Below are 25902 nucleotides of genomic sequence, written 5' to 3'. Positions count from 1 at the left end.
GCGCGACGACTGCTGGGGACAAGGCGATTCCTCGAGGCTCTGCACAGTGGGGTTTGCTCAATCCCACCCTCGTCGCCAGTTGTAGCGTCCAGCTACAATAAATACAACCACTATTCTGGTGTTAACTGGAGCTTTATTATTGGCATGTTACTCCTACCTCGTCCCTGCTCTAACTAACTATATCCTGCGTCCACTCCTCCTCTTCCTCTCGCCCCCTAGCTCCTCCCACTCCCAGCTACTAGTGTGCTAACTGCATAACATCAGGTATTGGTGGTGCAGGGACTGCCTTGTCCCATGAGGCCACCCAATATGAATGCCAAAGGGGCAGGTAATTAGGACAGCCTCCCCTTTGGGAATGAGTTACCACCTCTTTTGAGGTGCCGGTAACTTCTCAATGGTATGCCACTGCAACTCTGGTCACAAATCATTGATAAAACCCTAATGTTGCAAAAGCAGAAACAGTACGTTCAAGATCCACATGGCTCTCTACAGTTCAGCCTTGGATGGTTGTTGAGGGTAAATTCTCAAAAAGCATGGAGCAACATCAGTCCATGAAAGGTGGTTAAGGTGCCTCTGGTTGTAGCCATGCCTACTTCTCACCTTGAAAGCCAAGAGACATTGCGTTTATGGTCCTCATATTTTTCATCAGCCATTTATCTATCTGCAAGGCCAATAATGTTGCTTTAAGTGAAAACATGTTAAATTTGCAAAGATAAAAGCCCCTCTCCAATGAAATGTAAACTCATAGCTTTCCATGTAACGCCCTTACTAGAAACTGACAGCTGAACATAAATGAATTTCTCCATATTATCTTGTTTCCTACATAATCATGAAAAATGTAATTAATAAATCATGCTGGTGACATACTTGTTCTCGTTGCTGGCATCATAGCGAGGAGTGGGGTCCGGGTCATTTCCATTCACATCATAACTTGCAAGGGGGTCCTGGAAAACATTTAATTAATTAGTGAATGGAAAATGATCACAATCTACACAACATGTTGCTCAAATATTTAATAACTATTTAACTCAACAGGTTAAGAACAAGTATTGGCAAAAACATCAGTGTGTCAAAGTACTTGCTCGCTATTGCATTTTGTAGTATTAGTGAAATCTAATACTGAAGTGGGTACAGCAGCATTTGAACACTCAGTAAAGCAGATTCTTGATTACAATGTCAAAGTTCCTCTTTAGTTTATGGTGTTTAATGTAGACTTTGTAACTACACCAAACCAATGTAGCAAACTGTACAGCTCTGAACATCTACTCAGGTTCCATGGCTTTTCAGCAGCTTTCTTTCTGTTACGCAATGGACCACGATTATAAAATATTTAAAAGTTCGAAATCTAACTGCAGCTTTTAGCAAGGAAAATATAAAAAAAAACTACTGTAAGGATTAACACCAGTCTAAAAAAAACGATACATTCTGAGTAAAGCTCGGAGATTCACAGTTGTAATTATATACAGGATTTTTTATTTTTGCTCTAGAGAAGAGAAAACATGTTGGTACGACCTAAAATGAAAAGTGCTACTTTTGTGTCACCCTACAAACTCTATGCCCTTCTTTACTCTCCGGAGACATAAAACGTAAAGCAAAAAACCTTAGCCAAGGACTGGGCGCACAGGGAACCTTTGTGGTTGGAAATTTCTTCACTTGTATGTGAGGAGATCTCATGTAAGACCACCTTCAGCCAATGGAATTGCACACAAAGATGGAATGGGACCCTTGCCCCCATCATGCCTCCACAAAAGAACTCCTAGTGACCAGCGAAGCACTAGCACCCATCCTCAATGCCTCCATCAATTTAGCCAAATTCCTAGACACATAAAAACATGCCACAACACGCCCCGCTCAAGAACCATCCGCAGACCCAGCTACACTTTCCAACTACAGACCCATCTGCCTTCTACCATACCAATACTTGGACAAGACCCCCAACAAGAGAAGAATATTCGCCACAGCATGACCACAGTCGCTAACTGGATGAAAGCCAACTGTCTCAAGGTCAAGATATACAAGTCAAAAAGACTGGCGTTCAGCTGGAGCATTGGTGGCCGGTCAACTCGTACCAACACCCATGCCAGGAACCTCAGAATAACCATCAAAAGCAAACTGGACATGACTGCACAGGTCATTGCTGTCAATGCATCCTGCTTCTTCATCCTAAAGATGCTGAGGAATATCATCTAATAGTTCACAAGCAACACTAGTTAAACAGTCACTCACGCCCTATTCCCCAGCAACTTGGAATATGGGAAAATCCTCTATGTGGGATCACCATGCAACTCACTAGAAGACTACAAACCATCCAGGACTCAGCAGCAGACTCATCCTCAACCTCGTACACAGAACTCACATCCCACAACACCTCAGGGTACTACACTGGCTCCTGATACACAAACACACTAAATTAATTCTCCTCATACACACACATAAACACATTCAAGGCACTATACAATTCAGGCCCTATCTACCTGACCAGTCGCATTTTCTTCTACCAACCACCATGACATCTCCGCTCCGCTCAGCAGGGCTCCTACTTGCAGACATCCCATGCATATTCAGAACCAGATCAGGAGGTCAGGTTTTCTCCTGAAGTGTGGAATAACCTCCCACTCCAGCTCAGAGCGCCCTCCTCACTTCTTGAATTCCACAACAGGCTAAAGATCTTGCTTTCCAAGTAACCAATCTATCATAGGCATGGCTAGGCACACACATCTGTGAAGTGCCAGGATACCCTAGCGAGTGACAGTGTGCTTCATGAAGACGCATGACATATTAATGTTCTCTTAAGAAACCATTTGAGAAGGAGAAAAAGCTAGTGGTAGAAAAAAGCTCCTAAGAATTAGCAACAACAATAACAAAACACGCCATTACGAGGAGTGGCAAGACACAAGGTGAAAAGCAATACAAACAGAAAGAAACGCAAGCAAGGGAATAAAAAGAGCCAGAAAAACACCTGGGAGCGTTGCAATGCACCAAATGATATTCCTGCAGGACTTATATATTTTATTTTGAATGGGAAAGGGAACTAGAAACTACAGGAAGTAGTACCTCCACTTTTGTTTGGACTAAACAGGGGCCGTGATGGATTGGGATAAGGACTAGTAAGTGCTGCTCCATCATGGAACCACAACTTCCTGCTTTTTTCAAACCACCCTCCCCAGTACCCACATGTGAAGACCCCAGGTGCCCCCAATACCCCAGAATTTGCACTGCACTGAGGAATCGAAAAGGAGAAAAGTACCCTTCAATAGCATATCACAGGCAAGGGCCTCAAGCGAGCTTTACGCTGGTGCATGTCTGTCTCTCTCTCTCTCTAGTTTGTTATGGTGTAATAGAAAATTAAAACCTTTCTATCAATTTTGAGGCATGAACGCCTGAGGCCAGCTCCCTGGATAGATTCCAAATGGGGAGGGGGGGGGGGGGGGGGGTTCATCAAATCAAAAACTGCAGTTTCCCACTGACACACTGAAAATCTCAGATATCTGAAACTGCTAACTCAGGAACAGCTTGAACTAAGGGCCAGATGTAGGTGGCCATTTACCAACCGGTAAATGGTCATTTGTGATGTAGGGGCCCTATTTTACCGAATCGGTAAAATACCGAATCGGTATTTTTACCGATTCGGTAACTTGCAGATGTAGGTGGGACTCTCCTGAGTCCCACAGGCATTACTGAATCGGTATTTTACCACCCAATCCAATTGGGTGGTAAAATACCGAATCCAGGTGTGCATGCACATGTGTGCATGCACACCTATGCCATGTGACAGACAGACATGCCCCTAGGGCATGTCTGTGTGCCACATGGCACACGTGCCTGAATTCGAGGTGCTAGAGGGTGTCAAAGTGACACCCCCTGCACCCTTGCAACTTTCGGTATTTACCGAATCGGTAAATACCGATTCGGTAATGCCCATTGATTCCTATGGGCTTCAATGCCCATAGGAATCAATGGGCATTACTGAATCGGTATTTACTGATTCGGTAAATACCGATTCTTACAGAATCGGTAATTCAATTACCGATTCTACCTACATCTCCCCCCTTCTATTTTACAGATTCATAAATACCGAATCGGTAAAATTCGGTATTTATGAATCGGTAAAACAGAATTACCTACATCTGGCCCTATGATCGAAGGTGGTGGAGGCCTAGTTCAAGTAAAATGATAAGGAATTAGGGGCCCGATGTAGGAGCCCTAATACCGGTCGGAAACGGCCGAATTCGGCTGTTTCCGACCGGCATTACGGTTTTCTTATGTAGGGGGCTACATAAATACAGATTCGGTAATTTTACCGATTCTGTACATTTACCGATTCGGTAAAATACCGAATCAGTAAATGTACAGAATCGGTAAATAGAGATGTAGGTGGTACTCTGAAGAGTGCCACATGCCTTCAAGAGTCGGTATTTTACCACCCAATCCAATTGGGTGGTAAAATACCGAATCCAGGGGTGCATGCGCATCTGTGCATGCACACCTGTGCCATGTGACACACAGACATGCCCTAAGGGCATGTATGTGTGCCACATGGCACACAAGCCTGTAATTGGGGTGCTAGAGGGTGTCAAAGTGTCCTATGGGCTTCAAGGCCCATAGGAATCAATGGGGGATACCGATTCGGTATTTACAGAATCGGTAATACCGAATATTACAGATTCGGTATTTACCAAATCCGAATTACCTACATTTCCCCCCCTCTAATTTACCACTTCTTAAATATCGAATCGGTATGATTCGGTATTTTAGAAGTGGTAAATTAGATTTACCTACATCGGGCCCATAGGTTTTTAACTGGGAGACATGGACCAGTGGGTGCACCTGCCACATAGTTGACAGCTGACCACTGATTGCAACTAGATTATGTTGTAACTTCATCTTTAAATGGTCACTGGGCTGCAAATTCTATTCAGTGCCATGGTGACAAGTAGAAGGTTGGACAGTTGGAGCAAATGGGAGAGGACTTAAGCTGTGTTGTTGTAGTTCACTGGAGTATGCTTGTTCATTTGTCACAACCTCCGAAGACATTCGCCATGCAGAGGATAGCCGTGCACCCACTGAGGTGCTTTGGATTAGAGCTAATGCGGCACGGGCTGTCTCTCGAGCACCATAGCTTATAATCAATGTATGGCCTTGTGTTCTAGCGTGCTCTGGATTCGAGTTCCAGGGGCACGGACCATCTCTAGTGCACCATAGTATGATCGATTTCAACTGCTGCAGCCCAGTCTCTCGCGCACTGTAAGAATCTCGCGCCTGGTACAGTGCACTTTCAAACCAAACCAAATAAATGTTTTTCATAAAGCTGTGTCGAAATATGCCCACAATCGCACTTATGGCTGTCCCAGAGAGAGCTGATAAAGTATAAGTCGAATGTAGCTCGTGGAGTTAGAAGTCCAAGGACCTTGTGAAGGTGTGAGGCTTCTGGTGGGCACCTACGAGAGGCACTGCAAGTATTTCTGATGGCAGACTGAGGTTGCTCCCCGCCACTGCGAAAGGTGCCAGTCCGGGGCACGTGACAGTGCTGCCAATCACGCATCTGTGGAGCTGGAGCTCTTAGGTGGCTGACGCGCTGGCGCACGTGGGCCTGGGATGGCCGCCTGGTGGTGCGCAGCCGAGTCGGGAGCTCCGACATGGCTTGAAGCAGCAGATGTTGTCGCACACCTGGGGGCCTTTAAAGATTGTTATCACAATTATGACTGCCAATAAGCGATGTATGGCTGATCAGACACCTTTAAAGATTTCACTAAGATGAGCTAGTGGCAATTGAAGGCCGGGGTAAGGCACCGCAGAACTCACAGAGGGGATTGCACGGCCCTGTGTGATGGCAGGGAAGAGGGCCTCGAGCATTACTAGTCCTAGCTATACACTCTGCTGCCACTGCTAAATTTTGGGCCTGAGAGGGTGTTCCTGATGATGATCCCATGAGTCCGAGTGAAGGCCACTATAGTGCACACTAGTAAATGGCATGCCCTTGGCCCCTGCGATTGCCTGCACTGCTGTATTATTTGATTGCAAACTATTGATAGTGCTGTTGCCTAGCACGCTTATGCAGCCGCAGGGAGCGCCCTTTTCTGCAATAATAGGAAAGGTGGACACAAACTAAAAATGCATCACCTGTAAATCCAGGGGCGCCGTTAAGCCCCCGCAAGACGCTTTGTCGGACCAGGAACAGGATACCTCAGGGTGGGACCTCGCCCGAGACCCCGCTTCTGGCATGTAACAGAGCTTGCAGTCAATTGATGGAACAATTGAAAAGCTAAATCTACACATTGACCACCTGTCAACGAAGCTGAGCAAGCAGACGGCACGCATAACTGTAGCGGAACAGCAAATCTCTCTGCAGAAGATGATTTCAAGGAGTGAGTACCTGCAGCCGTACAGGCAAAAAATGAAGATTGAAAGGTGTGTTCATGCCGTAATATCGTGCACATCATAGGTATCCCTGAGTCCACCAACACAGGCAAAATTGAGCAATATGTAGAAACTAAGTTAGCCTCACTCATTGGCACTAAAAACCTGTTGCACTTGCTAGTGGAGGAGGGGGTACACCGATCCCTTGTGTCAAGGCTGCCCCAACTAATAGCCAAGCTGTTAAACTACAGAGACCAGATGTGGTGCTCCAGCTGGCACAGAAGAAGAAAGAAATCACCTAATGGGGCAACAGCATAACCTTCTTCCCGGATGTCACTACAGCAGTGCAGACGGCCCGCAAATAATTTCTGCCCGTCTAAAAGAGGCTGCAGTAGGCTGAAATACCCTACAACATGTTCTACCCAGCACGCTTACGCACAGACCGTTGGGGAGCTCAGAAAATATTTACGATCCCATGAACCAAAGAAGTTTATTAAGACAATCATCCCGTGATGACGTGATCAATAAAACTGAGATGGAGGATGAAGGCAACTGCTTCTCTATGGCCCCAAGGGGACTTTGCACAATTGGACTGTATTAGACCACACTTCAGAACATATTTGTGACCCACAGGGCAGCTATGGAGTTTCCTAAGACAGTCACCTGAGTTTGTATGTTGGAGGGGGGGAGTGATGGAAAGTTGAAATGATGAAATTACAATGCATATCATGGAATGTTAACGGCCTGCGCACTCGGGGAAGAAGAGAAAAAATCCTTCAATATCTGAGAGACTCCCCAGCTCAGGTTATAGTCATTCAAGAATCACACCTCCTCAAATCTGAAACACTGGATATCCTAAAAAAAGAGGAATGGATAGACATTTTTGTGAGTACAGATCACAATGCAAATATTAGGGGGGTCGTATTTATCTTTAAGAAACAAGCTAAAGCTCATATCATCGAGCATAAGGAAGATAAGAGTGGTAGATGGCTACTTTTAAGGGCTGTGCTGGACGATCTTCCATATACCTTGGTTGGGTACTATGGCCCAAACCAGGATGATCCCTCATATCTTAACACCATATATGACCACTTGGTAGTTCTCCATGATCCAGTAATCTGGGTGGGCGATTTAACATTGTATTGAACCCTAAACTAGATAAATCACCCAACTCGAGGGCCTGTGCTTTCTCTAAATCAAGGCAAGAATTATTAAGAATAATGGCACAATTAAACCTTGCCAATATCTGGAGGGAAAGGGCAGGGGCAAAGTTGGGGGTTTCATTTCGAAACCTTAAATATAAACACAGATCAAGAATTGGCTATGCTCTATTCACCTATGGCCTTAAGGACCTCCTGTTAGATATATCTTATCTTCCCTCACATCTTTCCGACCATTCGCAAATTCTGTTTACGCTAAAATCAATGCACAAACCTATTCACGCCTCTTGGTCCTTTGACCGGACCATACTACTTGTAGAGGATGAGGTCACCTTTCTTCGATCAGAAACTCAGTACTTTCTGGAAGACAATCTAGCTACCGGTGAAGACCCCATTGTTTGGGATGCACTAAAGGCATTTCTGAGGGGTTGTATTACTAGTCGGTCTTCTTATAGAAGAAAGAGATACTCCGAAAATATTAAGATCTTAGAAGATGAAATGTTGAAGATTGAAAATGATATGGGTTCCAGGGGCTGCTCAAGAAAGATATAGCCTACTAAAGTCAAAACTCGACAATCTATTACAAGATCGGGTGGCCAAAAGGTGGGAAGTGAGCAGAATCTCGCATTTCGAGTTTGATGAGGCGGGAGGCAAAATCCTTGCCTGGAAGACCAAAGCCGACCAAGCCCGAAATTACATCAGACAGATTAGGGTGGAGGGGGAAGCAGCTCCTCGGCTTACAAAACAAGATATAGGAAATGCTTTCCAGGACTTCTTTAGGGCTATATATAAGGAAGACTCATGTGAGCCTAAGGAAGTGAGAGAAGCTTGGTTGAACCAAATTGCCTTGCCAAAACTTTCAAAAGTACAGAGTAGGACCCTGGAGAGTGAGATCTCTGTTGAGGAGATTGGCAGGGTGTTGGGGCATGTCAGCCATGGTAAGGCGGCTGGTCCCGACGGATTGCCGGGGGAACTTTATAGGGCTATCGGTGTTAAGATTATAACAGTTCTGGCTTCTATTTTTAATGGGATCCTTTTGGAGGGTAAGGCCCCGCCAGCATCTTGGAATGACGCTACTGTGGTACTAATTCCTAAACCAGGTAAATATTAGAATGATTGTGGGGCATATCGCCCAATATCGCTTCTTAATTGCGATTAGAAAATCTTTGCTACCATTATGGCTGATAGGTTGGGGCGGTAGTAAGTTCAATCATACATGAAGATCAAAAGGGATTCACTAAAGGTAGACAACTGGCAGATTTAACGCAGGACTTAGTTGGGGCTATTGATATTGCTACTTCTTTTTCTTTACCTTTGGCTGCCCTCCCCCTGGATGCGACAAAGGCTTTTGACAGGGTAAACTGGAATTATTTGACCGCTGTTATAAGTAAATTTAATTTGCCTGAGAATTTCTGTTGCATGATCTCATTAATCTATAAAGCTCCGACTGCTAGGCTCTCTATTAACAACTTTCTGACAGAGCCATTTGATATCTCAAGAGGCACAAGGCAGGGCTGCCCGCTTTCCCCCTCCTCTTTAATTTATACATCAAGCCTTTTGCCCAGCTACTTAGAGCAAAGCCTAACATTCCCTCATTTGGCTTTGGAGGATGGGAAAGGCGGGTAGCCCTATATGCAGCTGACATTTTGATCATGACGTCGAACTTAGATTTAGCATTTGCCACAGTGATCAAAAGGGCAGAGGAGTTCGGCAAGATTTCTGGTTATGAGATAAACACCAACAAAACAGAGATCATGACATGGAATATTACCATCATGTTGAGGGTCGCGTCATTCATGAGGTATTTGGGCATTATAATTATACAAGATGTTAGCAAGATCGCTACCCACAATCTGGAGAGAGTGCATAAAGTTTGCCAGAAACAACTAAAGGCATGGAACCACCTTCCTCTTTCCATTTTTTGGGAGAACCAATTTGGTAAAAATGTCTATTCTACCAAAATACACCTTTCTTTTTAATACCATCCCGCTGGCTTTTGACACTAAGCTTCTAACTAAATGTCAACAAGAGATACATTCCTTTATCTGGAGGTATGGTGCCATAAGATTAGCTTGGAAGAAACTGAGGAGGAGGAGGGATAAAGGAGGGTTAACATTACCGGACCTGCAATATTATGCCTGGGCTTTTCAGCTAGCTTACTCTAGGATGCTATTAAAGCCTCCATCAGATAGCTCTAGGGGAAAGCTGTTTCGAGCCATGCTGGAAGGGGCCGATATTTCAACTGACGGTTTCCTTTTCAAGTTTGGAGACCAGAAATTCTTTAATAAAGTAAAATTAAAAGTTCTCCAATCAATGGCAAAAAACTGGTCTATGATTAGGAAACGTATTGGGCTTGGCTATTATTCTAACTTAGCGCCTTTGTGGGATTCCCCTTGAACTCCACCCTGCCTTAAAGACAGTCTGTCGTCCCCCGTAAAGGTTGCGGGAATCTTGAAATGGGGATATTTACTCTCAGGTGGCTCAATGATATCCTGGGAGGATCTGTGGGAGAGAGTTGGGCCGGGGCTCTGCAGACTTAAACATGTGCAGTTAATAAGTTGGGCTCAGACATTAATCAGGAAGGGGGCCACTCTGGGTAAAGCCAGCACTCTGGAAGAACAACTAACCACAAGAGCAGAAGGTGGTAAGGAGGTTTCCTGCTGGTATTGGGCGATCCTGGAAGAGACTGATGGAGACCTTAATCTCCTGGGCAAATTATGGGGAAGGTAGATGGAGAACATGAGCGAACAGTTGTTGCAGGAGTCCTTCAGCCTCTTTTATAATATCGTGAAACCAGCCTGGTTGAGGCGAAACCACCTCTTTACGCTACATCGAGCTTATCTCTCTCCCCAAAAACTAGCAAAATTCCAAGCGGGAAAGAAGTGCAATAAATGTGAGCTCCCTGAAGCATCGGATGTGCATATGTTTATGGACTGCCCCACCATTAGCCTCTTTTGGGGGGGGGGGGAGAACACCTTGTGCTCTATTCTTAACATCACACTGAGTATCACGCTCCCCCTAATCATCTTTGGGATCGATGAAAAAATCTGTGGAAAAGCCAGACATTTTCTGTTTTACGCCATCCTCCTGGCAAGGAGACAGATTTGTAGGTCTTGGGTTGAGGTAACATCTCCCTCATATCTGAGTGGTTGACATCTCTCTATGAAGTCTCTAAAATGGACTTGGCTGGGTCTTGATCTAGAAAGAATCTCGCCTTCTAGGAGCTTTTGGTAAAATGGAAATAGGAATTCCGGGGTGGTTTTTTTCTTCTTTCTCCCCCCTCCGGGTCCTATGATTATGCCTTCATCCTGCTCCACGGACTTACGGCAAAGGGCCCCCGCAGTCATTTGAAGGTCCGACAGGTGGTAAAACACCTTGATGGAGTTTGTAGGTCTACCCTGGTTTCCTCTCTCTGTGGGTTTTTTGCCCTCTTCCGCCAAGAAAATATGGTATGTGCGGCCTCCTTTGAGCTCCCAGCTTAGGCGTGGAGCACGGGGTTTTCTGCACATAGTGGTGGTCGGTGGCAGCCTACTTGGACATGGGCAAGGGCAAATGAGGACAAAAAAAAAAAAGACAGTCACCTGAGGCAATGTGAACAGTCTGAGGAGAACAAGGAGGACAGTGTGTTTCTACAATCGTGAGAATAAACACTGCAAACAACCAAGGGAGAAGTCAGAATGCGTTTAGGAATGGTTGGCTACTGTTGACAGTGGAGACCAAACTTTTCCCTATTTGCATTGGCCTTTACAGAGGCTTACTCACAGTCATGTTTCTGATCCAGTACCATTCGATGTCAAGTGCACGAGTGCCTTTCTCGAGCTCAAAGAACATTTTTGTAGTGCCACTGCTCTAGAAATGCCAAATTATGAAAAATATCTTTACTTGTTTAGTCATGTGAGAGAGGATGTGCTTTAGCAGTCCTTTACCAAAAGCATGGTGAAATGAAGCAGCCTGTAGCTATACCTCTACCATATTAGATCCAATTTCTGATGCACTTCATGGATGCCTAGGGTCAGAAGCACCAGTTTGTCTGGCAATTCAGTAAAGTGAAGTAATTGTCATGGGGTACACACTTATTGTATTAGCCCCTCATTGAGTTGAGATTTTTCTGGCTTATACAGGAACTCAGCATTTAACTGAATTTGAGCAAACAATTTTAGCAGCTGACAACATTCCTTTCAGAAGATGCAAAACCCTGAAACCTCCAACACATTTGTCGATTACAGACAACACAGATAGTGATGATGAGAAATGAGATCATGATTGCATTTATGAAACGGAATTGTGTACCGAGCCAATACCAGACATAAAGGATGTACCACTTGAACTGTCTGATTTGACGCAGTTTGTGGATGGTTCTTTCCAGAGAGAACATATTGGCATATCGAGATCAGTGTATGCAGCCTGTACAATAACAGAGAACATAGAAGCATCATACCTGTGAGATGTACCTTCAGCACAAGTTGTAGTCTTAATTGTGATAACAAGAGCATGCTGCCTAGCTGATGGATTGCGTGTTACGATTTACATGACATCCAGTAGTGATTTGGCATGGTCCATAATTTTGGCTAGTTATGGCATTGCCAAGTCTGAGGGCCCGTTTATTAGTATTCAATTGGATTTCTTGGAGATGCACGTTAACATCAGTTTTAGGTACATTTTAGTGATAATGTGTTTGTTTTCCAGGTGAGTAAAAGCCTACCCAACTAGGCCCTACAACACCATGACAATAGCCAAATTATTGATGAAGCAATTGGTCCATAATTCAGTTTGTGGACTTCTTTAAAATCAGATATAGGGACACACTTCAAGAGTGGTGATGCTACTGTACACAGCATTACAAATTGAGCAGAGGTTCCATTGTAGTTACAGACCGGAAGTATCAGGGGTAGTAGGGAAGGTTAATGGCTGCTGGTGGAGAAACATGTTTAAAAGCCCTCTTTGGAAACAAGGTGAAAGAGACCTTTCAGGGTCATCCTTGTGACAAACAATTTTGTGAAACGTGGAACTTTGCCACATAAAATCTACGCACCTCAAACGAAGAGAGTGAAAACTGTAGATTAAGAATTTGTGGCAAAAACTACAAATTCACAGTGTCAAGCTTGAGTTCGCTGCATTGATCCAGAGGAAGGTAAAAATCAGCATCGGGATGAAAAAACACAGACAGAAAACCAAACAGAGAATTAAGAGATTCGTCGCATTACTAAACTTATGATAGTCGCATCAACGCGTAGCGAACAAACCCAACTGCTCCCGCTCAACAACGGTAAAGAAAATTTATGAACGGGCCGAAAGGTTGGGTTCCTGTGCAGTGTGGGATTTACCAAGAATAACAGAGTCATAGAAGGATATACCGAATAAAATTGTGTATGATATATTCAGAAGCGGTTTTGGGTCACTTGTTCTTACCTTTAATCTCTGCTGGAGTACTACCATATTTGGCTGTTCATTAGAACAGTAGTCCCTGATGGTTGTATCACTGGATGGCATGGGCTATTTGGATGCTGGCTTTTGACAGGACCTTTTGATATATGCCTGTAACGTTTTTGCCAATGGTGAAGATTTGTACCTCTGAGGTTATTTACGTGAGCCCTATCAGGCAGAAGCTATATGTGTTGTTAAAAAAATGTTGTTGTCCTGAAGAAGGTGGCTGTAGTTAGACTGAAATGCATCAAGAAGCATATTTTGCATATTTTCTATCATGTTTGATTGCTGAATTTAAAGGATATGAATTCATGATCTTATGCTGCATTATGAAAAGTGCTTTGATAAATTTTGATGCAATTTTACATTGAATTTTATTCTGCAACATAGATATATTAATGTCATGTTTTGTCCTTTGTGTTTTTCGGAAATGTTTATGGACTATAAATAATAAAAAATAATATATATGTGTATGTTGATGTTTTATGTATCTATCTTCGCACAGTGGAACTTTTTAAAACATTTTTTTATCCTCATTCACTTCAGACCATTAGTGAACCTACAAGCCGCCCGTACCATTACTCAGTAATGGAGAGACGTAGGCATTGGATGGGGACCAGAAGGAAGTGCCCCGCCTACCAGTACTGCAGCAGATTAGGATGACACTAGCCCCACCCAAAGTAAAAGGGATGGTCACTCTCCCAATCAGTCCAGATGACACTGGCGACTGTTGATGTTAACGAAGAGTGGATGAGAAACTGGGAATGCCCAACACAGTCAGAAGAGTTTCATAGAGGCGTAATCATAGGACCAAAGTTTTCTTATACATACATCAAAATTGATACATAAATAAATAGATAAAGAAGGGGGAGGGCTATCAAGTCTCCCATGCCTAAGCATTGAACCAATTTAATAAGAAATCCCATCGTGCTTTCTTTTTCTTGCTTTGAGTTCCACACAGATCCACCCTAGATGTCACAATCAATGAGGACAACCACTCAGAATACAGAGGGCGTACAGCTTCTAACCATCTTTGCATACCTCCCTCCTGGCCAGCAGTATAGCATAGAAAAGGAAAGATCTAGCATGGCCCGTAATTTCACTGGATATTCCAAAGATGATCAAAATAAGATTTATTTGTATTGGGAGGTCTGGTATATCCGCAATGGTGTTTCCTGCTCTTTCCCAAAACTCTGCTATGTCCGGGCACTCCACAAACATATGTACATCCGAGGCACTCTCCAAATTAAATTTTTTTAAACTAAGTGGAAGCCCCTTAGACATTTTGGTCAACCTTGACCGAGATAAGTAGACCCTATGAAGGGTGAACAAATGGTTCCTTCTAAACCAAGCTGGTTTAACAGTGGCGAAGACGATGTTAAAGGATGTTTGCCACAGATGTTCACACTGTTCATTTGGTATAGTAACCCCCGAAAAGTCTTCGGCCAATTTGAAATCCCCATCCACTGCCTCCTCAGTAACCCAGTACAGGAAGGAGACCACCTTCCTCCCAGCCGGTCTTGTAACTAGCTGCTCCTCAAGAATGTAACCTATGCCTATGGGTTTTTTCAAGTTTTGGGACCAACTCTGCAACTGAATGTATTTGAATTTTGACAAACCCTCTTCCACTCTGTTGTGTAGTGATGTCCAAGATGGAAGCGCTCCCCTCATGAGCCAGGTCTCCTCTCACTTTCAACCCAGCTTCTCTAAGAGGAAGAGCTAACCTGTCCATTAGGCAAACTGGGACACCTGGAGAGTACCACAGGGGGTCCTGGCTCGAAAAGTAGTTAAGACCCGTCAACATTTTAATACTAGTCAATGTTCTAGCCATTCCCTGCAGGACTTTTAGTTTGATCTTTTTGAAGATTTTCCGTTCTCCAAATTTAAACAGGAAACCCTCCTGAGATAGACCAGCCCCCTTTATCATTGCAGAGAACATGGCCCCCACCTCTGTATTATCCAGAGTTTTTAAAGGCATCCTAGAATGCGACACTTGAAAGGCCCATGCGTAATATTGCAAATCCGTCAGTACGAGTCCTCCCTTTTCCCTCCTGCGTCTCAGCTTCTTCCAGGAAAGCCTGGTACCTGGACAAATGGACAAATGAGTTGGTAGCCTGTTGGAACTTAACTATAGCCAGATTGTCGAAGTGTAATGGAATGGCATTAAAGAGGAAATTGATTTTTGGGAGCACCTCCATCTTTACCACATGAATCCGCCCACGAATGGTTAAAGGGAGATGAACCCAGGACTTCATAGGTTTTTGGCATTCCCTTGAAACGCTTGCCAAATCGGACACTGAGATCTTATCAATATCTTGAACTATTCTGACCCCCAGATACCTCATGTCCCGTTTGGTCTGGTGCTAACACTCTTGCCAAATTCCAGGTCATGACCTCAGTTTTCTCAGCATTCACCTCGTAACCAGATACCTGCCCAAAATCTTTTGCCAGCCTTATACAGCAGGGAAGGTCCTAGCGGGAAAAGACCAAAATATCATAGGCGTACAGGGTCACCTTTCTCTCCCAAACCCCATGCTTAAATGGTAAAATGTTAGCCTCCTCACTTTACCGCTGAGCATAAGGCTCAATATATAGGTCAAAGAGTTGGGGAGATACAGGGGAGCCCTGCCTAGTACCCCTGGTGATCTTAAAAGGTCTTGTCAAGTTACCGTTAACCAGAAGGCTAGCTGACAGATCTGGATAAATCAGCTGAATAGCATGGTAAAACTTGTCCCCCAAATAAATTTCTCAATGACTGCAGATAGGTACACCCAATTGACCCTGTCGAAGGCCTTCATGGCATCTAATGTTATTGCAGCAAGGGGAAGCGATTAAGTTGTGGCCAGGTCCATTGCACCAATAAGATCATAAGTAAGGTCAGAAATGTTCCTACCTTTAACAAAACCCTTTTGATCGGTGTGAAGCATATCGCCCGCGACCGATCCCAACCTGCCCACCAGAATCCTGGCAAAGATTTTATAATCTGCATTCAACAGCAAAATGGGCCTATAAGACCCACAACAGGCTGGGTTTTCCCCCGGTTTCAGGATCAAGGTGATAGTAGCCTCTCCTCATGTGCCTGGAAGCCTCACACCTTCGGATAAGATATCGTTAAAAAGCTGTGCCAAGATGGGAATTACCACCTCTCCCAAGGATCTATAAAGTTCTATTGGCAGCCCAGCTGGGCCAGCAGCTTTCCCGCGTTTACAGGCAAGAATGGCCTTTCTCATCTCTTCCCAAGAGATACCCCATTCTAAATCTTCTTGTTGATTTAAATTCAGGGGGGTAAGCGTGCTCTCATGCAGCCACTCCATGGCCATGGTTTTGTCCACTGCACTATCTTCTTGGTACAGACCCTGAAAGAAATTTTAAAAAGCGCCCCCTATCTCCTCATCTGTGGACAGAGTAGTAGTCCCACCCATGTTGTCGATTTGATTGATCAGATTGCGCAACATGTCAGACTTAGCCTTCCATGCCAGGAGTTTTCCTGTACCTTCTCCATACTCAAAATGGGAAAGCTGACTGGCCTCCCATCTACATCTAACCCTAGACTGAAGGATGGTATCTAACTGATCTTTTAAACTTCGTAATTTAACCAAATTTTCCTGCATTTTCTCAGAGTCAGTCTCCTTATTTAGGCCCAACTCTACTACCATCAACTCTGCCTCCTTGTAAGCCACCTCTTCTCTATATTGTCTGTTCCTGAAACAAACCCTACTCGTGATTATGCCCCTTAAAAAGGCCTTTAGAGAATCCCAAAGTTGCAGCCAAACCTACTTTGATACCCAAAAACCCCTCAGTCTCCTGAGATAAATATTTCATCTCCTCACCATCGAGAAGTAGTGTTCGATCGAACGTCCAGACACTAGGATGCTGACTGTCAGGACAAGATCCAACCAGATCCCTGATTGATCCGACAGATGGGAATTTAATAACCAATGTCCTTAATCTTACCTCTCAAGCTGTGACTAACAAAGATGTAGTCGATTCTCGACTTGAAGCCATATTTACTACTGTAGTATGAGGCTACCAGCTGAGAACCTGATCTGTCTCTCCAAACGTCAAACAGTCTGTGCCATCATAGATTTGAGGTACATCCGAGATCTAGAGGGCACCTTAGCTCTACTTCCTGTCGACTTATCCAACTTCGGGTTCAGGACTATGTTTAAATCCCTAGCCATGATCACCGGGTCTGGGTAATCCGGGAGATTCTAAAAAATTGTTTTAAGAGAGGAGGGGTCGTCTTGGTTGAGCCATAATAGCTCACCAAGGTAAGTGGATAACCCAAATAATAACCTTCACAATGACCCACCTGCCACATGGGTCAACCAGAGAATCAAAAATGCTGGCTTTTGCTTGCTTCTTAATTAATATAGTAAAGCCCCTTATATTGGCACTCTGATCGGAGCAGATTAAATAATCTACCCATTTTTGATTTTGAAATACCTCAGAGATCGCTTCCTTCAAAAGATTTTCCTGAAGGATAATGACCTGTGTAAAACTTGTAAACATTGCAGAATGTTTACCCTTCTGGTTTTCAGGTGCAGGCCATTAACATTCCAGGACAAAAACTGAATCGCTTTCATTAGGGTATAGAGGTATACTTGAGAATCATGAGTCCACCAGAGCCAACACAACTAGGGCAATCTGAACAAACATTAAGGTGAAAGAGGAAAAGTTTTTGTTTTTTACCCCTATGCTCCCCACCCTGTGCACTCAACCTCCCTGACGTACCCCTCCCAGGAGAACATCCCCCCCCCCATTTACCTGGACAAATAGAATCCATTTACTGCACCCCATAGCCGTCCACCACGTCCTTTGTAACCAAGAAAAGAACACAAAAAAAGAAGTAGAAGAGAAGCTAGAGTCCGAGCCTTAACTTCCAGTAACTAAGTGTCCTTAAGTAGACCTTTGTGTGAGGACCTTCTAATTACCTCTCTGGTACTATTTTAGAAACCAAAAAACAGAAAGGTAGATAGGAAGATATATTTAGAAGTCCTACTAGCGAAGTTTGCCATATTGTTCTTTATAAGTGGATACCATGGATGGGTGCCACACCCCCTGGGATAGGCCTGCCTGCTATATTTCGCCCTTCCCCAGACTTTATAGTAAGTCATCTGCTTCTTGTACCGATCTTACATTATGCATTTTATTATTATGCATAACTTTCAAAGTGGCTAGGAATTTAAGTTGAACCAAGCACCGAACTTCTTGAAATCGTCCAACTTTCTCCCCAACTCCCACTGCCTGTCAAGGGTGACTCCGGCCAGATCTGAGCATATTTCAAATAAAAAGTCTCTGGCCTTCAAAGATTTCCCCTTTAAGGCCATATTGAGGACCTTTTCTTTGAAGGAGTAGGTATGGAAATGATAAAAAATTTCCTAGGCTTTTTTCTGTAGGGGATCCTTCTAAAATGGTCTCCATGAACTCTCTGGATGTCCTTCCTGAAATCTTCTCCTGACTCCTCGATTATTTTAAAAGTTAAATCATATAAGATTTGAGACCATCCCTCTCCCATCCCTCCGGGACATTCAAAATACGCAAATTGCTTCTTTGGGAGTTGTTCTCCAACATCTCAAGCCTATCTTGAAGACCCAGCTCCTTCATCTTGAGAATGAGTATGTTAGCTTTGGCTGCTCCAAGGTCATCCTTCAATCCTTCTACTGTGTTCTCCAAGGTGTCTGTTCTAGTATTTAGGAGAGGAGGTCAATTTTTTGATCCAATGTCTCACAAAAGTTCCTAATCTCTCCTTGATTGGCTACAGATTCTGAGAACCCCTTTTGGTGTCCTCCGACAGGGTGGAAAAGAGAGCTTCCAAGAAGCTACTGAAGGCCCCTTATTTTGTGATCCTTGGAGCCTTTGTCCACCTCAGCGTCACGCCTGACTTCCACCCCTAGAGATGCCAAGACCTTCTGCCCTTCTGTATCCTGTCCTTTAGTTGGGGCTTCTTTTAAGCTACTTTCAGAAGTTAGAGTTGGAGTTGATACTATAGGCAGGGGACCTCCGGAGACCTCCATCCCCTCCATGATGGAACTTGATACAGGCAGACCTACTGACCCCCTTCTAAGACCCTCGTCCTGCTTCGCAATGTCTGGTACGGGTGGTTGTACTTTGAAATATGACCTCAATGAGGGGTTAATTCTAACTTTGAGATCCAGAGGATTACTTTTTGCCCTCCCTGCCTTGATGCTCCTACCTTTGACCTCACACCGCTGGAAGGAAGAGCAGCTACCGTCTGTGTATACATTGGTTGCATTACTTTTTCCCTGATTCTTCCCACTGGCAGATTTCTCCTCGGGGGCTGTTTAGAGCTTTCACCATTTAATTTTGATGTTACTGGCCCCTGAGTGGCCCCTCCCCACCTCCTGCCCTTCCTTAACCCTTTGACTGGAAGCACTGGGGTTGGTGTCGCCTGAGGAAATAAAGTCACCCACTTCGCCTGGACCCCCTGTACCTGCTCCTGCTGCTGTAAATGCGGGGGAGACCGCAAAGGAAAGACACCACCTGGATTTGGCTCCTTCCAACGCTCCCCTCCAGCGTCAGCCTGCTCCAGGACATTGGAAACTTGACTGGTGCTGCAGCTACCTGTGCTGACACGGAGGAGCCCGCGAGCCGTTGCTCTGCGGCCCTTACTCAGCTCCAAGGCAGCCGCCACCCACCGAGACGAGTGGGGGGAAACCACGGGTGCCGAGGCTCCACAACACATGCCCTACGAAAAGGAAAAGAAATGTAGCAGAGCCAAACAGGGAAGAAGGCAAACCATTCAGAACGGCTCCGACACAGGTAAGACAGGTCTCAGCTTCCCCTCGTTAAGGTGGGACGCGGGTGGCTCCGGGGAGCAAGCGGCTGCCAAGCTAGCTGCCGCCATGTTTTCCAGCTCAACCTCTGTTGACGGCGGCCCCCAACTTCGCACAGTTGCACATTTATCTAACCTATTTCTTGCACTTTTAAACTGGTTTCTTGTTTAGGGGAGTGTTTTGTGTTTTATATCTCTGTGGCCTTGTCCTCTTGGCTTGTTGAAGGGTCACACTCCTTTTGTTTTATGATTTAGAAAACAGAAGCACCAAAGACAATTAGAGAAGACCAAGATCAAGGAGAACACAACTTTGATTAAAGTGAAAGTGAGCAGCCATCAGTCAATACATCAACAAGAGTGGGAGTGCCTACAAGAAGATATGTAGCTCCTAAATGATCTTCTATGTTGATTATAGAATCAGAAGATGATGATCTAGAAAAATATGATCTGACAGGTTGCCTGTTAATATTTGAAGAACCACTATGAACTATGATAAATGAACATTGAAAAAGATAAATATTAAATGATTTCCTGAACAGAATTTTTGTTACTGAATTTCTTTCGATGTTGTTTTCCATTTAGCTTGCAAAGTATGCTGAGTTAGAGTCTATTTTATTTTATACATTCGGTATCCAGATGAAGACAAAAGGGTTTCCTTGAACTTATAATATATTGACTGAGTCACTTTAGACTTAGTGGCAGGACTTTTTCTTTTTGATTTTGTTTTGGTTAATATTTTTCTTAGAGGAAATTTGGCAATCAGCAAGCAAAGATGCTGCTCAATTTTAATAATAGTTCTAATGGTTATGATAATATTTCTAGTTGGTTTACTATTGTGTCTAGCCTCACCAGCTGAATATGAGTAACTTGCAAATGAGAATAGATAGATAACCACTACTTAGAATAGAGTAGCAGACACCAAATTAACAAACAGAAATCGGTAACTAGGTGAATTTAAGTAAAACATTTACTTACATTCATTGTCCCAGTATGTGCTTTTTATGTAAGTTAGCAATTGTTACTGTTGCACATTTCTTCTATTTTAAAGAGGGTAACAGGCTTGCAGCTTCCTCTGACCTATTTGTTATCCTGCAATTGTTTTGTTAATGTTTTTGTGGTTCCGGAATTTTTAGCACCTTATTTTTATGGACTACAATGCCTCCTAGAAAGCTCTACTGATTCTGAAGATGTGAAATATATTTCTAATCATTTAAGACTAATAACGTGTTCTAATCCAAAATCTAACAGGACTAAAAACAAACGTGTAAATTGAGTGATGTGGGGTGGGAATGTATTGAAGAGTATAATGAGAGAAAGGTGAGCATTAGCAGAAATTGGGAAGAAATTAGAGAGGCTGAATTAGAAGAAGAAGCTGAAGAGAAATTCAGATGTTCCAGAATGTATGCCAGACTGGCAATGAAGTAAGAAAAGAAATAAGTAATGTGTATGGTATGTGAGAAATCTCAGAGTGATAAAACAGGAGAATGTTTTGTTAAGATTGAGTGTAATGCGAGCTATGGCTTATTTAAACCACCCTCCTAATTGGATGGGAAGCAAAAATATTTCCTTTGTATATCTGAGAGTTTATAACGTGAATAAAATAAATGAAAAGAGTAATGGGAATCTTAGAAGAACAAAACATACTTTTTGAAAAGTTTTATTGGATGTATTTGGTGTTTCAATTTCTTATTGGTGTGGCTTTAAAAGGTGTGAAGATTAGAAAGCTGTCCAACTTAGTGGATCACTTTGTTACTAATACTACTGATACATTAACTCATATAGACATAGAACTAATGGCTATGAGCCCAATGGTTATGCAAAATCGACTTGCGTTAGACATCCTTCTTGCGAAGGAGGGTACAGTCTGCTGTGTGTTGATGATCCAACTGTGTAGCATCTTTATCCCTGAATATAGCAAGATGACTAATAGTTAAATTAGTAATGTTACTATCATTTTGTGTGAAGCTAAACTAAAGTTCTTGAAGAACAAGTATTGTGGGAATCGGTTGGCATATTGTTCAATGAGGTTGGAAAGGTTTTGCAAAAGGTTGGTGAATTGTCTGATACTATTGGCAGGGATGTACTTAGGAAAATGCTAACCCCATTTATGCTTTATATATAATTGAACTCATCCGTTTTGCTAAAATTTCTGAGGTAATTTATTTTAAAGGGGGTTTAAATTGTAGGTGTAAAAAAAGAGAAAGAGCCAATAACGTTTGCAGAGAAAAAGAAAAGAGGTGATATTGAACTAGAGGAGATGCAGGATATTAAGGCTCGTGATGAGATGAAGGGTTTGGAAGAATTTGGAGCACGAGTCCAAAGATGACAGAGTCTGTGTTGTAAAATAAAAAATGATGAAGTTAATGAGGATTGATTAATCAATGAGAGGGGATGTGATCAAGATATTTCTGTTTAACCCCTTCGCTGCTCATGACGAGCTCAGCTCGTCATGAGGCACGGTTGAGCTGTGCTGATGACGAGCTGAGCTCGTCATGAACAATCGGAAAACATAAGAGTCAGCATATGAGGAGAATTGCTGCAGCAGCGATGGTGTTAATAAATAATGTATGTATAACATAATAAGCACTTTGAATTAAAAACGAAAACAGTGCATTGTCTTAAACTTATTTTCCTGTGCTTCACCAAACTAGATTCAACATCCAACTTCAATTTCAACACAGCCATGATGTCGGTGTGTGTTTTGTTTCTCATCTCTTCGTGCATAGCACAAATGTGCACTAATGTAACACTTTGTTGACATGCTGTTCTCGGAGAACTCTGTAGAAGCTTCCTTTCCTTCCTCACTGTTGCAATAATTAAAGGCATTTCCTACCTGCCCCAGGAATCGTAGAGCTATTCTTCTACTAAGCTTGTCAGTGTATTGTGTAACTAGATTTGTTTTGCCACATCCATTGACCTAGGTCAGTAGGATCTTATAATTATTTTATTTAGTTTGTTAGTATTGCATATAGCTGTACTGTGATTGGTTGAACCCATGAAACATGTTATTTACGTACTGCTGGACAGGTAGATGTCATCAGCAAGTAAAGAAGTATAAGAACAAAGTTAACAACCTGTGTAGAAACTACACAATCTTTAAAAGGGCCATATTCTACTTATTTCTGCTAGTCCAAAATATAGAGAAGGGGTTTGCACCCCAAACCTTAGTGACACTTTTGTATTCATAGTGTCTATGAGTGCTCCACAGGTGCGCATGTATCTAGCCTCATTTATTTAGGCAGTGCGTCTGATCAGCTAGAGATCGCTTATTGAGTACAGTGTCGTGCTGACCTCACTTAAACACACCTCTCACTTTTCCCAAGAGTTTATCCGTTTACTGGCTATACTACAGAGTCTATTTTTCTGTTTGCCTTTTCCTCTCATGGTTATTCACGTTTGCCCCTTCAATAAATAACTTGGTCCCCGTTTTGTGAAAATAAAATCGAACAAATTAAAGTCTGCAGCTTTACTTACATAGTTCTGCATGAGATCTGGGTGGTTCTTCTCCACCCCGTCGTCCAGAATGGTCACCACCACGTTTTTGCCGGTGTAACCTCTTTCCCAAGCCGCTACGATGTTCATCTCCGATCTACAGCGTGCGGTCTTATCGCCGCAATGCTGAGGGCGCCCGTGAGAAAATAAAAAATAAAATGAAACATGCTGCAAACTCCAAAAATCACAGTTATTGACTAAATATATTTTAAAGAGAAAAATCAATGTTTAAATATTTCAAGTATAATACAGAAATAGAATACTGATATTCTTGTTGTGATTACCAAAGTAGTGGCTAGTATATTACGTCAGACAAAAAGTTGAGAATAGAGGCATTACAATGGTTCTGAGACCTGAGCAACAGGCTATTACTCAGGAAAAACCACTTACCTATTCACCCTTAATAAAATGAATGCCATAGTGTTAGAGCAGTAATAACAATTGTTCTTCACAGAGCTCAAGGTTTTGTGTAAATCCGGTACGAACATCGGCTTAGCTAATGCAGTGCATCTAGTGAAGTAGCACCGGAGCCCAGAAGTTGGAAGGGACCCAGTCTGCCCTGTACCTGCTGCAAAATACTGATGGGCCCTAAGTATGGTAAAACCGTTCCTTGGTTGCTTGTGTTCCGGTTCAGAGAGGGCCTGACTTGGCAGTGTGGACTGGACTGCGACTGTTCCCACTGGAGAAGGGTCAAGACTGATTTGCATATAGCTGGCTCCAAACTGAGGTGGTATGATGTGCAAATGAACAATGAATTGGGATGTGACCCGAGTAATTACTAGTGGCTGAGATAAGTTCAAGTATTCGAGCCATCACTTTTTGGTATTCTTTGGTGTGTTGTCCTAAGTGGGACAGTTATGCCTTGATGTGGGTCCCGTGCACACTGTGTCACTGGAAGCAAGTTATACTTGGCTAATGAGCCCTGAGTAGTGCAAAATCAGTCCTGGGTTATTTGTGATTCAGTTCAAACAGGACTTGACTTGGGACTTCGGGCTGGACTGTTCCGATTGGAGAAGTGTCTAGACTGATTTGCATTTGGCTGGGTCCAAACTGAGCTGGAATGGTGTGCAAAATGACGATGAACTGGGATGTGGCCCAGAGAAATTAGCAGTGGCTGAGATTAAGTCAAGCATTTCATTCATCACTTTTTTGTATACTTTACAGTACTAGCTGCAGACAATTTAGATGCTGCCAATGTTAAGAATTATTTAAACATGGAGCCTGCCTGGCTCTGTGTTTACTCTCCTGGGAAGGGGAGATGAGTACAGGGAGAGTAAGGGAGAAATAGAGGACAGAAAATGGGATTCATCAGCAATGTCCATCACCAGTTCTCCTCCTACCTTTCCAAGCGACACCAGTTTGATCACATGGCCACTTCCAGGCCACAAAATATCCCTATCACACGGTCTTCTGTCGTCTTGAACCCTTACATGGACCCACTTTGTCCTCTACTCACAGAAAACAGCACCAAGATTTAGATTATGCAGATGATACACAACTCTTCTTCAAGGTCTCCTCTGCGTTAATCATCTGAGTCAGACTCCGTTTTGAGCAAGCTAATTTAGCCTGTCTGCCTTTGGTCCACATTCAGCATGTCATTATCTTTCTTAGAACTTGATAAAGTGTATTTTCATCTTCACAATGACTTTTCAATAACATCAGAAAGTTTGGTACAAGCAACACAATATCTACAGCTCAGGGTAGGACAGTAGACATGTAAGTTAAATATGTAGTCCAAGTTGACGTATTTTCATCATGCTGGTGTAGAATGGTGACTTCTCAGATTATAGGAAAGTTCCCTAATGTAGGCAAAAAGTCAGTGGTCAACCCTATATAAACACCTCGGTTTTTTTTTTTTTTTTTTTAAATATATTTTTATTGCAGAGTTATAAACAGCAGGAAAAAGTAATCAGCCAGTACATTTGTGGGCCCCTCCCACTAGTAACAATTCACAATTGTACACAGCCATTCAGCCCGCATCCCGGAGGCCGGGCGGCATATCAGATCGCTCCGGAGGAGCACAACACAGTGTACGTCCCATTGGGACCCTGGCGAAAGGTCGTTTTAAGTATCTGCTTTTACCCCCCCACCCGCAACAACAGTCCCGTCAGCCAACTCCGAGGTATCAACGTAATCGCCCCCATCGGGGCCTGCTCTAGGCTATTCGGGCCTTCGTGCCAGGCCGTTCCAACCACTCAATCCGCCCGCCACTCAATACCCCCAGTCCCAGTAGATCCAGGCCTCCACCAGCAACCCTCCAACGGCTTCCGGCCCTCCCCAACCCCCCCTACAACTAACCCCCCCAACGCCCCCCCCCCCCCCTGGCAACTGCTAAGGTGCGTGTTTCGCTCTACTGAACTGGATGGTTCCACTACAGTGCGTGGTGTCATACTCCTGTGTTCGCCCCGCGGTGTCCAGCGGCTTAGTCCTCGCCGTCTTCATCCTCAACCAAAGCATCCCGCAGAGCCTGTACCACTAACTCCCACGCACGCGCTGCATCCAGAGCCTTCTCATTCCCCAGCTTCACTGCTTGCTTCATCCGGAGCACGCTCTCGCAGTCAGACCATCGCAGCAACTCATTCTTCCACCTACGCAGTGAGGGACCCCCCCTGGCCTTCCAGTGCCACGATATTTCCCTTTGAGCCAATATCAGACCCAGATCTATAAAGTTAC

At 43.7% G+C, this 25902-nt stretch overlaps 1 protein-coding gene across 1 annotated transcript in view; it reads right to left on the bottom strand.

Annotated features, from left to right (window-relative positions):
- PCSK6 (proprotein convertase subtilisin/kexin type 6) overlaps positions 1–25902 on the bottom strand; it is a 1364483-nt gene that overhangs the window by 683036 nt on the left and 655545 nt on the right. Inside the window, exons 4-5 of the mRNA XM_086958053.1 lie at positions 23212–23355; positions 868–944 (exon numbers count right to left, since the gene is read on the bottom strand). Of these exons, the coding sequence (XP_086814179.1) occupies positions 868–944; positions 23212–23355 (221 nt within the window). The remainder of the gene's footprint in view (positions 1–867; positions 945–23211; positions 23356–25902) is intronic.

The sequence above is a fragment of the Lissotriton vulgaris genome, chromosome 2_1, assembly GCF_964263255.1.
Source record: "Lissotriton vulgaris chromosome 2_1, aLisVul1.2, whole genome shotgun sequence".
NCBI lineage: Eukaryota > Metazoa > Chordata > Amphibia > Caudata > Salamandridae > Lissotriton > Lissotriton vulgaris.
The sequence above is the reverse complement of the archived record's forward strand: the minus strand, read 5'-3'. Positions and strand labels throughout refer to the sequence as shown.